At 45.8% G+C, this 16,832-nt stretch overlaps 1 protein-coding gene across 2 annotated transcripts; it reads left to right on the top strand.

The window, feature by feature from the left end:
- Nucleotides 1–15,811, top strand: MTURN (maturin, neural progenitor differentiation regulator homolog). Of its 2 annotated transcripts, XM_075053596.1 has the most exons (4): nt 1–208; nt 6,151–6,273; nt 12,613–12,765; nt 15,444–15,811. In XM_075053596.1, exons 1-3 carry the CDS (start codon nt 47–49, stop codon nt 12,721–12,723), a joined length of 396 nt encoding a protein of 131 aa, XP_074909697.1. In that variant the 5' UTR covers nt 1–46; the 3' UTR covers nt 12,724–12,765; nt 15,444–15,811. The 2 variants fall into 2 exon arrangements, with proteins under 2 accessions (XP_074909697.1, XP_074909687.1); XM_075053586.1 differs by having other exon boundaries at nt 12,613–15,811.
- Nucleotides 15,812–16,832: the final 1,021 nt, after the last annotated feature.

Below are 16,832 nucleotides of genomic sequence, written 5' to 3'. Positions count from 1 at the left end.
GGCGCGGATCGCGGCGGCGGCGGCGGCGGCGGCGGCGGCGGCGGGGATGGCTTTCGAGGCGCTGGCGGAGGCGGCGGAGCGGTGGTGCGCCCGCACGCCCTTCCAGCTCATCGCCGCCGAGGAGACGGAGCGGCGCATGGACTTCTACGCCGAGCCCGGCGTATCCTTCTACGTGCTCTGCCCGGAGGCCGCCTGCGGCGACAATTTCGTGAGTGCCCCGGGAGGGGACCGGGACCGGGACCGGGACCGTGGGGGGAGCGGCCACGGGCGCGCGTGGGTACCCGCGCGTGTGCATTGAACGGGCGGGCGGCCTCTGCGCCGCTTTGGGACACTCCCCCCTCCGTCGGTGCAGGTCCCCGGTGCTTGGGGGAGCGCCCGAGGGGGAGCGCCGGGGGGGTGGAGGAGGGGGCCGTGCCGGGAGGGGCGGAGGGATGCCGGGATGGCGGGCGGTGGTGCCGGGGTCTGCGGGTGCGCCCGGCGTGTGGGCCGGGGGTGGCGGGCACAGGGCGGGGGGATCCTCCCCAGCGCGCACCACGATCTGCAAAATGGAGTCCGCCGCCGGTGGGGGGCGGCCCCGCGGGCAGGGCTGCGGGCAGGGACATCCCCCCCCCCCCGCCCCCGCCTTCCCTATCACCCCGGCCCGGGGAGGCTGCGGGGGGGGAGGGGGCGGGAGAGGAGGGGTGCGAGCGGCCCCCGCTCCTCCCGTGTCCCGCGGGGGCCGCAGCCGCTGCTCCCCCCCCGCAGCCCCCCTCCGTCCTCCCGAGGTGCCGGGACTCGGCGCAGGGACGAGCGGGCTGGCAGGGCTGTCACGGCAAATGGAGAATGGGCAGGAATAAAATGGAGTCAGGATGACAGGAGGGCCGCGCCACCCCCGCCGCCGCGCCGGGGCTGGGGGACCCGGGCAGGTGCCGGCCCGGCGCCGCCGGCGGCTCCCCTCCCCTCCCCTCCCCTCCCCGTCCCTCGCGGAGTTCGGCGGCAAGTTTGTGCAGAAATGGCACCGGGAAAACAACCCTTGGCTTTGGGATTGGGGGGGTCGGGGGGGTGGTGTGTCGTCCCCCCCCAGCCCTCCCGGTGCTGAGCAGCAGTGCTAGAAGAGTTAACCGAAAAGCGGCACCTCGCCACGGGGTTTGTAACCTGCAAAACTCCAGTGAACTGCAATGAAAGGATTTTATTTTATTTTTTTAAAAAAACTAGCTCCTAGTGCAGACCATTATTGTAGGAATGTTGTAGGTCCTTCCCTTGCCGGAGCAACTTTCATCCCTAGAGCTGCTTGACAATTAAATCCCTTTCCAACAGGTAAGTGCAGTATGAACCCCTTTCACAGATGAGTTCGTGGAAACAAAGAGCAGTGAAATGACTTCTTCAGGACCACAAATCCCGGCGAGCAGGACATTTATTTATTGTATTGGGCAGATGGTCATGCTGAATTATGAAAGAAGTTATCTGGAGTTTAGGTATGCATCTGTCCAGGGATACGCGAGACCTTCAGCCGCTGTCCTGGCCGTGGCAGTGGAGCATCTCTGGGTGTGGATTCTCCTGGTCCACGGTGGGGCTAGCCCTGCACACCCATCTCCCAGCACCGAGGAGCCCGTCAAACCCCGGCACTCATTCCCTTCTAGAGATGCCTATGCTCGGAAGGGGCCATGCCTACTGGACCCTTAAGCAGGGATATGTACGAGTCCAATGCAGGACTAGGCTAAAGCTGTGACTGGATGCTAATGATACTGGAAATTGCCAAGAAAGCTCATTATTTTTCTTAGATGTGTATTGTTTCTTTACATGCTGCTCAATAATCGAGCAAACTCTTTCAAAACAAGATCTAGTCAACTTCTTTTAAAAAAAGCTTAAACAGTTTCAGGCCCTATTCCCATGCTTCCAACACTGGCCAATTTTTGTGGGTTTGCAACCACATTTTCCCTTTTCTTTTTGGCAAATATTTTCATTCCAGGGTTGCTGTGGGAAGGACTCCCCGCCCAAAGCCACCAGTAGTAAAACTGAGCAAAAGGGCCAACTGCTGTCAAATGCAAAACATAAATAGTGGAAAACTAAAGGCAGTGTTTTCTTCTGTCTTTTTTTGGCATAATTACTTGAGGCACTTTTTGTAGTATTAATACTTTTAAGACAGGCAGATAGGTGTCATTCTTAATTCTTTTCCTGTTGATGGTGTCTCTTTAATGCGATTAAGAACCACTAATAAGCTGATTCACCAGCATCGTGTTTTTGGCTCCTAGTGCACTGTGGGGCTTCATTTCTGCTCCCAGCTTGGCTATCTTGTGTTTTGCAGTCATTTTCTTTTTTTTATGTTCCCGAAGATAAGTTTCCTTTCTACGTGCAATTACAGGCTAAAGTTTATTTTAAGGAGACTTAATAGAAGCCAGGGGACTGATTCGCATTTGCACTCCAGCCTTATTGCATGGCTTCAGTAACACGATGGAGTGTGACAGTGAGTAAATATAAACAGAATTCACAGTGGCACACTTTACAGCCTTTTTACACCCTGTGACTCTTATAAGGGAGCCTCACATTTAATAAGCATCTGGTGCCTGGTATTCTTGTTCTCTTTCTTTACATCTTCATTTCATAATAATGCAACTTAAAAAGCTGAAGCTATGTAGGAGGTGCCGGAGAAGTCCATGATAACCCACTTGTAAGGAGGAAATGATGAGCATGATGAACTTAAAAGGGAGGAGGAGAAAAACATGGAAAGGTTGCCAAGATGCAAACTGGGGGAGATTAACTGTGAATTTTCTATAAAATCAGAGATTCCAGATCACAACAATCATATCATTTTGATTTCCTGTAAAGGTATCATTAGGCTAGGTTTTTAGCATGCCAGGGATGCAGAAGACCCATCTAGATGCCTATTGGCATTTGCAGTACCACCTGGACACTAAAACTCTCTGAATCAGCATTTTAGATAGCTGAATTACGTATAATTTAGCTCTTGAGGCTCATGGTGTTCTCAAAAAATTAACTTGACTTGTGTAGCCATAACCAATGAGGGTGGGGGTTGTGATGCTATTCCTTATAGTCTGTCATTTGTTTTGTCACTGTGTTATTGCTGGTATTCAAATTAACCGATAAAGCAAATAAAAATATGATGCCACCTTGATGCAAAATATTCCTAAAATATTTTAGAACAGAGTTGGCAAGTCTGAATATTTTCTGCAAATCCAATTACCTCCAAAAAGAAAAAGTTTTGCTGCCATGCTCAGCAGGTGGGCTGGTTAGAAAAAGGTGGTCCAGCAAGTGACCCTCTCATCCAGCAACACCGAATCATCTAAAAGTGTGAGGGAAAGCAAACCCCTCCAGATGCAACCCTATGAATTGCCTCAGCTATGTACTGTCTGTAGGTGCTGAACTAAATAATTCAACCATGATCCTAGGTCAGCTGAGGTGGAAATTAGTGGCTGTCTGCTTTTGTAGTGACACAAAGCAACTGTGAGCAAAACTGGGCAAGCTTGGAAAACACATACTCAGATGATGAGGTTAATATTTTTTTAATTGCGCAGCCATGGCCGAGCACTGTGGTCCACTGGTTTGCCAACAGCCCGCTTCTCTGACTGCAAAGAGATCCTCAGGCATCGGGGGGGGGTTCCAGGAAAAACATCTCCTTATGTGCAGCCTCACTGACTGCTCTAACTTTCTAAGCAGGAGCTGAATCCTCAAATTACGTTTGTTTTTATTTTGAGAGGCCAAAATTCCTTTTGCAGGTTCCTCTGGAGATGCATGAGTCAGTGGTGAGACTCAGTTCCTGCACTGCCTCAGCGCAGCGCTGAACATCCACAGAGACCTGTAGATGCAGCTGAACTTATAGGTGTTATAACCCTGGTCTTTATTACGGCTGAGTTTTCGGCCGGGGGGGAGATGAAATCGAGCCATTTCTGAATGAGATGCGTGCACTAATGGTGTGGGTGAGTGCATTTGTTGCTACAACCAAAGTTTTAAATCTTCTGCAGATGTGGAAATTGTTGGAAGCCTTACTTGCTTACTGCCTTATGATGCTATGCAGAAAAGTCTCTTCAAAGGCTCAATGATCAAGTTACTCGCTTAGGTTTTCCCCTTGTGCTAGATCATCTTATTCTGTGCTACTGCTGACAAATTCACACTGGAGTCTGAAACGTGGTGCAGCTTGAAAAGAGACTGTAAAAACATGATAGGACAACATGGGGTTAACTTTCCCTGGGGAGCGAACTAGCTATTATTTGTAAAAGGGCAGAGCCTGATTTTCATTTATGTGGAAGCTCCTGTGTATAGCTCTGGTAGTCAAAAGAAGCCACAACTTAAACAAGAATCAGGATGTTAGCAGTCATAATCGTTTTTTACATATAAACAATTACAACAGGTTTAGCATGAGCCATGAACTGCCAAGCTGCAACATCCAGCTCTTAAGTTTGACACAAAGATTAGAAGTTAACTAAATGGTTATTGCTAATGCCAAGTATTAAGAAATCCTGGGCCAGACCTCCAAAATCTCAAGGCTGTTCTTAAAATGTGATTTGAAAGTGTTCATTTGATATTTTAAAGAGGGTTCATTTGAGTTCACTTCATGTACCTTCTGCCTTTTTAGGCCATAGAAATCACAAAGTGCAGGCATTTTTTATTTTTTTTTTTGTAAATAGAAGCTGGGATTTGGTTGTATATTTATAGGACTACAAGGCCCATGACTCTAAGATGGCATGAAGTATCATGAGACTCGTGGTATGTGCCTTTGAGAGTTGGCAAGACTGCAAAGAACTTATTTTTATTGCCAGACTGGTTAAGAGATGACTCTGGTTACATGGAAAAAGCAGAACCTACTCAGTAAGGCAGGGCTCTTTTCATAACAAAACATTTCACTATGTTTATGCTTGTAAAATGCAACAAGCAGCAAAGAAAATGTAGGTCAAGTGAGGCTCATAGCAAGGCAGTTACAGTTTTCATCTTAAAGATGCAGCTTAGGTGATGTTAAGTAGTGTTTTCTTTCAGTAAGTGTAAAACTGCATCCCTGGCAGGTATTCACCATGGAACAGGAAGGCGACATGCAAGCCTTATGTTAGGGATTGAAACATCTGTTGTTCTTACTCTTTCCTTGTATGTTAGTTAAGCTTCAGAGAGACCCTCCTCTTTACTTTTTTAAGCATAACCTACTGTTTATAGCACAGTAAAAAGCTGCACAGTGCTTCAGGGAAAAAAGCTGCAAAAACAGAGGTATAAGAGTCTTAAACCAATTTCGCAGTGTTACACTTCTCTGTGTAGCAGACTATCTTAAGACAGTCCCATGCACAAAGTCTTCAGAAAGAAGGTCTTTAAAAGTATGTGTTAGCTTGTGCTGCGTGCTGCCCTTGTGTGCAAGAAGCATTGTTGCCTGAGTGCTTCCACCATTGCTCATGAGCTCTGTTTCAAACAACCTTGTTGCAGCAGAATAAGCATCAATTTTGGGAGAGGCTTCACAGAGCCAGGCTGGGGAACCAGCATCTGCAAAACAAGAGCAAGATGAGAGGAATATCCCAAATGGATTTAAATGTGCCTGCCTGGGAACAAAGATTCAGGTCTAGGAGAAGTAAACCTCAAAACAGGGAGGGAGACATGAAGTGTCAGGATGTTGTGAGTGCCCAAATTTCTCTCCTTGGCTCTGTGTCTAAGGTGCAGGTATATTTTGCATCTTTTCTTCTGCATTGTCGAGAGAATTACACATCAAGTTCCACCTTCAGGGTCACATCACACTTGAACTAATGCTAGGAAGACAGAGAGATCCTTTAGCTCTTCCTGAGGGCTTCATTGCAGCGGATGATGCAGAAGAAGAAAAAACCCAATAGGACTTCTAGGTTTGAACAGGGCTGATGTCAAACGAAAACACCTTTACTCATAAAATGTGCATGTGCAAGGCATGTGTACCCTTCATTGCTGGTGCAGTCATAAGGCTGCATTCTCGTCTGGATCGATTTCCCTGCTTTCTGATGCATCATATTAATAAAATCAAGGTTTCTCCTCAGAAGCATGGCTTCTGAAACAGCCTGCAGTGCCCGTCCCCATTGCGGGTCTGAACAGCAGGAGGCCCAGTGTAGTTTGGCAGATGTTTACAACATGTCACCTTATAAAATCACGTGGAAAGGCCAGCGTGAATTCCTGTTAATGCCTTTTCTTTCTCGTATTGCTGTTGGCTTTCAGCATGTGTGGAGCGAAAGTGAGGACTGCTTACCTTTTCTGCAGCTTGCACAGGATTACATCTCCTCCTGTGGGAAGAAGACACTCCATGAAATACTGGAAAAAGTCTTCAAATCCTTCAGACCTGTAAGTGCCTCTTTTTACTTTTAAACATTGACATTTACCAGTGACTTTTAATAGGATAGCACTGGATGGAGCAAGGCAGTTTTTCTTCTGCAGGGACTTACATCTCCAGTCAGCTGCGTGGGCACAGGGATGTTAGCACATAAGCTACTATCAGGCAATTGGAAATTGTTTCTTGGAAGCCAGCTGCCTTTTTATTTCCATTTCTGTGTTTGGGAGGATGAGATTCCTGGGCAGGGTGGGAGCCCAACTGGTGCAGCAGCCGGTGGCACCAGCTCCCCAGCTGCGCCGGGGCTCTCATCCTGCTGATGCAGCGCTGACTCCGAGGAACGGGATGCGAGTCAGCGCTGCAGGACTTTGTGGCAGAGTTATGTCCTGGCACTGGAATTGGGGAGTTTTGCAAGGATCTGAGTAGCGAGAGTAAACCTCTGGGAAGCTGGAAATACGGTTTCTCCTGAGAGTAGTTTGTTTTATTTTAGGGTTGGGTTTTTTTCCCCCAGGTGGTCCAGATTTTTCTCTTGGGATGGTTGCCACTTGGTATTTGCAAATGCCAGTTTGGTCACTGAGAAGAGGTTGGAACAGAAGCTGGGTTTTGGCAGGGAGGGGGTGGTGGTGGTGGTGGTGTGTATTTTTCTGGTTTGCTGCTACTCAGCTTTCTCTGTCCTTGTTTAACACTAAGATTTTGGTCAAAGCCTGGGTTGCATCAGTGAGGTGACTTAGGCCGGCTGTTGTCCTTCATTTTTGCCAAATCCTCCCTGTGGCACAGCCTCTCCTTTTGAGAGCCTTGGGCTGGGTAAGGGGCTGGTGCAAAGCAGAGCAGAGGTTTGTTGCCAGAGACACGATCCCATGATGTCCATGGGAAAGCTGACCGATGGACATTTTTAAACTCAGCTGAAAATATAGACCTTTTTCCCTCCTCTCTTTTTCTGGCTGACTAATCGAGAAGACTGAAAATGTATCCCAAGTATTTAGAGTGAAAAGGAGGGCCTGGAGTGCCGATATGAAAACACCGGCCTTCCTGTGTTACACCCTTGCATTGCCTTGCTGCAGACTGCCGCAGCTGGTCGACATAAAAGAGCATCATTTTAAAGAATCCTTTGAGAGACTGGAAATAAATAGAACAGATGCACACTTTTCTTAGAAAGGACTGGAAATCTGATCCATCAGTACAGCTGCTTGTAATCATGAAAACATACAAAAATATAAATATGTTTCCCAGAACAGTATTCAGCAGTTGGATCTTCATAGCTGTTTTCTCCTGCTCAGAAAAGCTGTGTCTTTGAGGAGAAACTTCCATTGGTTAACTAAAGAGGACTTCAAAAAGACTTAATTAAATTGGTACAGATCACTTATTTCATTTAAACCACATTTATTTCAGCATAGCTTAAGTTGCTGAGAAATTGGCTTCAGTCAAACCAAGTTAAGCTACTCTTCAGAATAAAAAGGTTCAAAGCAAGGGGAGCCATTATGCTCATTTAGTCTGGGCCTTTCATTAATACATCACATTTCACCCCATGATTCCTACCACTGAGCACATAAATTGTGGTTGAGCTGGAGTGGATCTTTTCCAAAGACATCCAGTCTTGATGTAAAGTCTTCAGGTGACTTAAAGGATACAGCACTACTGGGCACTTTTTCTTCTCATCATTAGTTACACTCCTGTGAAAAACTTTTATTTACAATCTGCATTTTTCTAGTTTTGCCTCCTAACTGTTGAATTTCATTGTGCTTTTGTCTGCTCAAAACCAGCATCCTCAATTGTCAGAGACCTCTTGCAGACTGTAGTCAAGTGCTTCTTCATTTTCTCTTGGATGTACCACAAAGATTAAGTTTCTCAGATTCTCCTTTGACCTAGTATTGAGAGATTTGCATCAGTGTAACAAAACCGGGTTTATTGTTTGAGGTATGGTTGTGTGTAGACAAGTCTAATAAGGAATGTGTTGACATTTTTCCCTTTTTGTAATTATTAAAAATAGCACATGCATGGTAGGATAGATTTTTAAAAGTGAAGGGTGTTACCATAGATGTATGGAAACAGTTATTTTGCACCCTCAGGCCTTTGCAAGAACAAAACCATTTTTCATCAGTATTGGAAAATAATTTCCTTGGCATTACTTTGTGCTGTCCTCCCATCCTTTCTCTGCCGGACCTGTCTTGCTAATAAAACCACCTTGCTGGTAGCTGGGAGGTAACAGTGCATTTGCAGGGCATTTCTTCTCCACTGTCTCAACCAAGTCTGCTGTCAGAGACCAGTTTGGCAAATTTCAGTTTGAGAAATGGCAGTTTAGGAAAAATTGCTGCTGAAGGTCAGACTGGCCTCTTCTAAAGTGTCTGATGGTGCTGGCTACTCAATCTGAGACACTGAGGAGAGGCCAGGTTTTTAGCATGTGCTTGGTAAGCACCTTCTGAAAGTCTTTTCCATTTCAGTATTTTCAGCTGGACATCCAAGATTATTAAATAGTTTTCAAAGTCTTTGTCAGAGTCCTTCAAAGGGAAATGTTTAGGAGGAGACACCAGCGGTGCACCTGTAGCTCTCCATGCCCTCCTGCATGGCACAAGCATCTGCCCTCCTGCATGGCATGAGCACCTGCCCTCCCTTAACCAAGGGCTCCCAGACCGATTTTTGCCTGGTAACACAACTCAGCCTGCTCTGCACATTCATGGTAACAGCCCAGCCATGTCTCTGCAGGCTTACCGTGGGGCTTGCAGCATGGGAAGGGGCTGGCTGCTCACACTGCTGAGCCCCATGTTTCGGAGGTGGTGAGAGCAGGGATGCCCAGCAGCTGGCATCCCTCTCAGTGAGAGACAGAGATTTCCCTCTGCTTGCCGCTCTTCCCTGGGTGCAGGAGGCAATGAGGGTGGTCTGGAGGCTGCTCACCAGCCTCCACTACTCTCAGGCATCTCTCCCTTATGATTCATGGGCATAAACACAGTGCCAGGGCAGGATATTTATTTAGACAAGGCTTTCAAAAAGTGTCGGTTAACCCTTGACAGCTAAACTGCATCTCTAAATCCTGCTCTAGACAAGGTCAAGCTGTTTCTTTGCTGAAGGTGGTGGGGGGTATGTTGTCTCTGCCAATTACTGCCTTCCTGCATTGGTTTCCACAAAACTCTGTCATCTGCCTTATTATCCACTTACTCAGGGAGCATCCAAAAGTGCCAGACACCATGCAGGTACATGAAATAATATCAATAGCACTGGGCTCAAATACCACTATTTGCCTCAGAGCATCTCATCTCCTCTAGTGCCCTTGTCTCTCTGGTGCCAGAGGTGTCCATGCTGGTGCCTGTAAGCACATCTGCCTGGAGACTAAGCCCCTCACACTGGGATTCAACAGAACTATGTTATCTCCAGTGTAGCATCATGTGGACCACTAAAGCTTGGTCTTGTACTTGGCTTATTTTTCAGTGTGTTTGTGTGTCAGCTTTTGGTAGGAGGCAATGTCACTCTGCTTTCGTGAGTTTGCAACTTAAAAGTACTAGGTTATTTGTATGAAATCAGGGCATTTCAAAATAGTTAAGACAAGAAAGACAAATAAAAAATGCCTGAGGGACATTGCACCAACTGGCAGAGTTTGCAGAGAACCAAAACATGAGTCCTACAGTTCAGCAGCAAATTCCAGGGCTCCCTGATTGAGCTCACCTTCAGCCTAAAAAGCCTACATCTGAACTGGGGAGTCTGCAGTGTAAAAGCCACTTAGCCCGTATTCATTGAATTCATACACATCCCAGTGACCTCTCCTTTGCCTCCAGATGGGTAGTTTGGCCAGCAGGAGTAAATAGATGTAGTTCAGGTGGTGCTGCTGCTGGTCATCCTCCCTCCTCACCACCCTCCTGTCCTCCTTCTCGCCACACATCCCCACCTGGCAGTTTTGTTCCCCTTGGCTGTTTGGCTGATGGATCAGCTCTCTCTTTCTACACCCTTTTCCTGTTTTACCTCTTTCCTCCTTGTTTTCGCTCTCCATTAAAGTCCTTTCAAGTCTGCCATGTAGCTGATACTTTAATATAAGAAGTAGATATGGACTAGAAGCAAAAACTAGTGTGTTTGAAAAAAGACAAGGTGGGAGTTGGTCTAGGGTCATCTCAGGCCACCTTCATAATCTTATTTTGTCTTCATCTTTTATACACCCTCCTTCTGTTTTGACCCAATGTTTGTAGAGCTCCCTGCACTTTGGACCCTGATCCTCCATCCTTGGGGTCAGGGTGTGGGCTGATTTGTCACTGCAGTCCAGAGAGCAGTAAGGGGTTAACAGTGGTGAGGGACCATAGTCCTGTGGGAAGCAATGAAATGTGACCCCTAAAAGCAGGACCTGTGCCTAAAAGCAGGACCTGCATGGTTGAGGTCCTTGGTGCCTTGGAATATCCTAAAGTGTCCGTGAGAGAACAAAACTGCGCCTCTTTTGGAGAAACATCCCATCCCATCCCATCCCATCCCATCCCATCCCATCCCATCCCCATCCTTCCTACACTCCATAAAACTGCTAACATCAGCAGCATCACTCTTTGATTTATGCTGCACCAGGGACAGGAGAGCTGGGTGTCCCAAGGGCGAAGGGAGAGGGGATGTGTGAAAAGCAGGGTGTGCTCCCCATCCTTCGGGACTGTGTGTGTCTTTGCAGTTCTCTTGGTGTATGTTGTGTTTTCTGTGCTAATTTTGCATGGGAAAGGCTTACGGTATCCCATAAAATGAAGACTCACGTGGCTCATTCCCCTGCAAAGGGATTGTAATCGGAGCTGAGCAAAAAAATTGTGATCAAAGCTCTTTCTGCTGGGTGATATAAACAGAGCAGTACAACACTCACGTTTGCTTTGAATACACCAAATCAGTTTAGCAAAAATAATACTGGTGGATAAGGAAATCTAGAGGCCTCACTTTTGCATTTTAAAACCTGAGTATTTTAGTTGTAGCTTCAACATGAAACAAAACCCCCACATCCTGAAAATGAACCAAGTAGCTTCATGTTCAGCTAAGCATTTGATTTGAAAAATATGTATGCATAGGAGTATTTACTCTTCGTTCTGCTCAGAAAACATTTTCAGCTTGGGGTCTCTCTGTAAATATTTTTAAAATGCGAAGGGGGGGGTTAGTCAGCAAATTCTCCTTCCATTTCCCTGCCGAAGAAACCCTGTAACTAAAAAACTGGTTTTCTTCCAGTAACAGTGGGGAATACAAGCTTCATTGGACCCAGAGGCTAATTCTGTGCATTGTGTTTGTGTCCACTGAATAATTTTGAATGTTGATCACAGACTAATTTAATTTAGGTCCCTAAAAATCTGCCTCGTCACAGCCTTCTCATTTTCATGCTACCTTCTAGCGAGTGTCACCCTCTTCCCAATTTTTCTAGGCTTTGCCTCTTTCGAGAGCTAACAGCTGCGTCACTCTCCAAACAGGATGTTGCATGCATCTGTGCTGCTCTTCCAGCCCTGGCAAGCTAAATACATGGTATTCCCAATAATGCCTGGCATACAATTTTGCTTTGTGGCTATTAATAGCTGCTCGTGTAGGATTCTAATATGAGATTTCCACAACAGATGCATTATTTTGACTATTATTTGGTTTATCTGTCTTCCTGACTTCTGTTGGCTTGGCAACCTTTTGGAGGAAAGGGGAAAAGTTCAAACATCGCTGTTTACTCCTTTTCCTGTAGCAAACAAGTGCCATTGCAGTGCTAGAAGCCATCAGGTGGAAGCATCCAGACATTGTCCAAGGAAGATGGACTGGCAGTTCTTCACAAGCCCAAATCTAATTTGCAGAAATTTAGAGGGACTCAGACAATTTTGAGTTGAATACACAGTATTTCTCACTGCGAGGGCTTCACCCAGCATACAAGGCTTCTGGTGTGATGGATTGAAGGGTTCAAGAGAAGCGCTTAACATGGTGGGATCTTTAGGTTTTTAGGGACTCCTTGCCTACTCCATATTAGCCAGTTCTGCATGAGAATGCTTTCTTCTTTGGCTTTTATAGGGTTGCTGAACACAGTCTTAAACTGAGATAACTACTGCTACAGTACTATCATGGTTCTTTCTGAAGTTAAACCACTGCCAAGTGTAAACACTCAACAATTTGTGATATGACCTCAGGGAAGAAGATGAAGCTTTTTGCAGGTCCTTTGCTTTGATTTTATTTATGTCCTGGTCTCTGAGCACTTAATTTGGTGTGAGGATGGATTTTCAAATCTTTATCACAGGAGGGAGAGAAAGAGTGTCGAGATCGTTACGCAATACTATTATTCCAGGGTTTGAGGTTTACAAGAAGTGGCACCTAGGTATTGTGTGAAGATTTGCAGCGAAGCTGCATGAGTGGGTAATTCGCTGTTACACAGTATTTTCTCTTCTTTGTAGTTACTTGGGCTTCCAGATGTTGATGATGATGCATTTGAAGAATATAACGCAGACGCGGAAGAAGAGGAACCAGAAGCCGATCACCAACAGATGGGTGTCAGTCAGCAGTGATCTTCTGAGAAGCTAAAAAAATTTGGAAGCCTTTGGTACCAGGTGGGGTCAGGTGGTCCCACGTTAGCCTGTTTGAATTCATGCATCACATGGGGATATCTGGCTCCCAGGATAAAAGTTTTACAAAATGGTTTAAAAAAGAAAAAAAAAAAAATCTGTGATAAGCTTTGCTAAGAAGTGACCTGAATTTTGCTCCTGCTTCAGTGGGTTTTCTATGGAGTTGTCTTGGTAGCATTCTGCCATTATCAGTCTAGAAGTAGTTTTGTCACTGACTTGTCTCTTCGATTTATGTTCGGGAGTGGCGTTCACTGACATGAATGTAGAGTACTGAGAATGTAGGAAGCGTGTGGTGAGAGTGCCGAGTCCTCGTCGGTGACCTTTCCAAGGAAACCAGCGCAGAGAGCAAATGCGACTTGCGCTTTTCTTTTTAGTTCAACAGCTATGGTTTTTGACAAAGTACCAAACTTGGAGAGATTTCTCCTGAAAAACACTAGTTTAATATGGTTGGTACTGCAGAAGTGCACGTGAAGGCTTAACAAAATTAATGGGAAGTGGGAAGTCCAGGGGAGTATTGGTGTCAGACGTATTGGTGTTGTTTTACTGACACCCAAGTTTACAAGTGCTGGATTAATAACTGAGAGTAATTAGTATCAGCAGTACACATTATAACCAACCCTGGTTCTCCAACACCATTTGATCCAAAGCCAAATGCTGCTTTCGTACAAATCAATTAAAAAATAGCCATTGCCTATCTCACTTCTGCATGAAAACCAACTTTAAGCTTTGCTGTTTTTAATACACTGCTAAATTATTACTCAAACCTCACAGCATTGTGAATTGAAGTGCAACTTAACTTTGAAGCCATAGGGGTATAAACCAGCACCTGGCTCTTAAAATTATGCTGGATATGTTCCTCTCCCTGGGCCTTTGAGCTGGTCTGGAAAGTTACACCTCGCTGGAGGGGAGCTAAAATACTACTACTTTGGCTGATACAAAAACTAGTGAGGTTTTACTTAGCTGGGGACTTGCTCCCCAGAGGGATTTGGTGGGGTCTTGGTATAAAGGAGAAGAAGACCCGTTGTATTTTATACTAATTTTGCATGGATTTAAGTGACTCGGATAAGTGTCAGACTGTGAAGATGCAGGGTCTCTTTATTTACTTGCCTTTTGTACTGAAAATATAAGAAGCAAAGGGGATTCTGTTGTAATACAGCTGTTTTCCATAACTGAGCAAAATGTTTCTAAATTTACTCCTTTTTTCCAATTTTTTAAAAATCATGAAATGAAGGTCACATGCTTCAAAAGCCCTTTTATACAGAATTAGCTTTATAAAAACAAAAAGTGAGTGACAACTCACTCTTGGACAACTCCTAGAAACAACTCGCACCATTTTGAAAACCCTGTTGTTAGCGATGTCTCCTTTTCAATAGATTTTTTAAAGGCTTTTTTTTTCCAAGGTTACTTAAGAAAGCAAGTTTGCTTGGTGGTTTACATTTCTGATGATGGCTTGAGAAATGCATAGCACTTGATTTTTCCAATCTGGGGCAAAGACCTTCCATAACCAGGACGGTGTGTCATACCTGAAGTATGCACAGAAGTGTCTGCAACACTGTAAAAGTTGGAGTTTAAGAATATGAAAAAAAGTGGAAGAGAAACAGAGCTTAATGCAACTGTGTACATTCTTTCGGCATGCAGACATAAACATGGTAGTCGCAGCACATTTTCTATGGACTAGTGACGTGAGAACCGTGGCAGTTCATTGTATAACACTGTACAGCAGCAATAGGCTTTTTGCTTACTAAAATAAAATGTAAGACCAGTGGTTTCCATCCCTGCTTTAAGTCCCTAAGTTTTTCTTTCCTCTCCAGCTAAAACAGACGCCGTAACCTTAAATAGAGCCTTGCTTTGGGAGAACCTTTCTCTTCATAGCATCCAGTCTTTTGGCTGCGGCTCATACAAGTAGATCTTTTGGGGCTGACTTTCCTCTGCTGTAACGTAACGCAAGACATAATTTGCAGTAGCGCAAGCTGAAGGCAAAGTCCCGCCGTTCAGGTTTGCTAGCCACTTGCACCCGTTTTGCTTAGGTGCAGGTGGCCAGCAGCGACACGCACGTGCATGCACCCACTCGCACACCTCCACGAGCCCCGGGCACGGCTGCGTCGTGAGCTGGGCTGCGGGGTCGGTCTGACTGGGAAATAACCCTCTGCCTTTTTACAGACAGGCAGTTTTCCAGCTGGATCAATCCCACTGTCTGGTTCAGCGCATCGCTGCACAAGATGAGTGCCGGCACAACAGAGGGGAGGGCGCAGGGGTGGACGTGGGTGGTAGCTGAGGACCTGCAGTTGAAGGTGCCTGGCACAGTGGTAGGGGCCTGTGGCCACGGTGGGGATGCAATCTGAATTGGCTGAAGTGCTGTGAAGGATTGACTCCACAAGGCTCAGTGGAGAACTGGGCTCTGGGTGGCAGCAGCATAGGCAGGAATTCATGAAATGAGGAAAGACTGTGAGGTCCAACGCTTGTAATTGCATACAGGAGGTTGTAATATGTACTGTGCTCTGCTACCTTTCTCTGCATATTGATTGAATTGTTAATGAGCGGTTGAGCATTTATACGGTTGCAAGTAAACATAACGCTGTAAATTATGTAGATATATTATTTTCTGTATTCACTAACTCACTTTTTTTTCGGAATGCCATATGCCATTTGGGTGACTTCCACAGCAGACTGCAAGTGCTGGACAGCCGGGGAGCCCTTCTGCAGCGCTCACCCCTGCAAAATTCCCACTGAAGCCAGCGAGATTTTGTTCAAACGGGACCTGCAGGACTGGGCGCTCCAGGGGATGTATGGGGCTTGGTCCTGCAGAAAGCTGAGCGCTCTTGTCCCCTCTCACTTTGCTGGGAGCCGAATGTGTTGAGCCCTGCTGCTGAACTGAAGCATGACCAGGCAGCACTGAGAATAAACTGGAATTTTATACATAGAAAATTTAATTTACATGTGTATTAAATGTGAATGAGCATTAATATAGAATGTATTTTATCAAAAAATATTGATTGCTTACTTTGACCAAATACATTTCTGTATTACCGTGTTACTTGTTCCATACTTACCAAACGATGCAAGAGATGTGGAACTGGTTTAGTTGTATTACAGAGTATTTTTATGTTTTATTTGTAGTTTATTTTTCCCTCACTCCCACCACATACTGAGGTTAGTAGCCATTTGATAATTAACCAGGGGTCGCATGACCCAGTGGCTAGGCTGCCAGACTGAAACACAAGATTTGCGAACACATGCATAAATGCCTGCAAGCGTGGGGACTCAGTGAGAAGATGTGGGTTCAGAGCTCTGCCATTGCCTTGCCCTGAGCTTCGGGTGCATCTCAGTGGCTGGGAATTTGAGGCAGGCCTCCAGTTATGCATCCAGGCCTCCATGAAATTCAGTGGGAGCAGGGTACCCCCTTTGAAAGTCTCACCTTAAGCCTTTTGTAAAAGGGACCATTAGTATTATTTGCCCACCAGTGTATACAGTGCTTTTAGATCTGTGGGTGAAAAGAGGTATGCATTATCATTGCCTATCCTCAAAGCAAACCATTAGTGAAAAGACACAGAAGAGTCTCCCTTTTCCCTTGCCCTTCTCTCATAGGCATTTCATGCTCTAGCTAAATATAAATACACCAGAGCAGAGCCCCTTGCAGAACTGGCACTTCTGAATATGAGTTGCATGAATGCAATGAGCAGAGTGCTGCTTGGGGGATGAGAAATAGATGGGATGCCAGAGGGAAGAGCAGACTTCAGAAATGTAACAACTTGTTTGGGTAGCAGGGGCAAGAATGAGAAGGGTCCCTTTCAGAGAGATGCTGAGATTTCTGAGACAGCCCAAACCATCCTGCCAAGTATCTGCTTATTGAACCTATGCAGTTTATAAAAAAACTGCTCTGGACATTACTGGGGTCTTGAGCTTGGTTGTGTTTTTCCGTTAGTGTCCTGCCTGATGAATGCATTGAGATGGTTAAGAGAGGAAGGAATGGAGAAAAGGCAAACTAAAAAGCTGCCTTCTCCTCTCTTCCCCAGCTTTATTATTTATGATATTGTGTGAGCAGGTAGGAGCAG

Source organism: Buteo buteo, chromosome 2 (assembly GCF_964188355.1).
Source record: "Buteo buteo chromosome 2, bButBut1.hap1.1, whole genome shotgun sequence".
Classification (NCBI taxonomy): domain Eukaryota; kingdom Metazoa; phylum Chordata; class Aves; order Accipitriformes; family Accipitridae; genus Buteo; species Buteo buteo.
This window is presented reverse-complemented; position numbering and strand designations above follow the sequence as displayed.

What these genes read in the sequence shown, in the direction of transcription:
- MTURN (XM_075053596.1), top strand. Translation starts at nt 47, where the DNA reads ATGGCTTTCGAGGCGCTGGCGGAGGCGGCGGAGCGGTGGTGCGCCCGC. An exon ending in CCGCCTGCGGCGACAATTTC is followed by an intron (nt 209 to 6,150) that starts GTGAGTGCCCCG and finishes GTTGGCTTTCAG; the next exon opens with CATGTGTGGAGCGAAAGTGA. An exon ending in TCTTCAAATCCTTCAGACCT is followed by an intron (nt 6,274 to 12,612) that starts GTAAGTGCCTCT and finishes TCTTCTTTGTAG; the next exon opens with TTACTTGGGCTTCCAGATGT.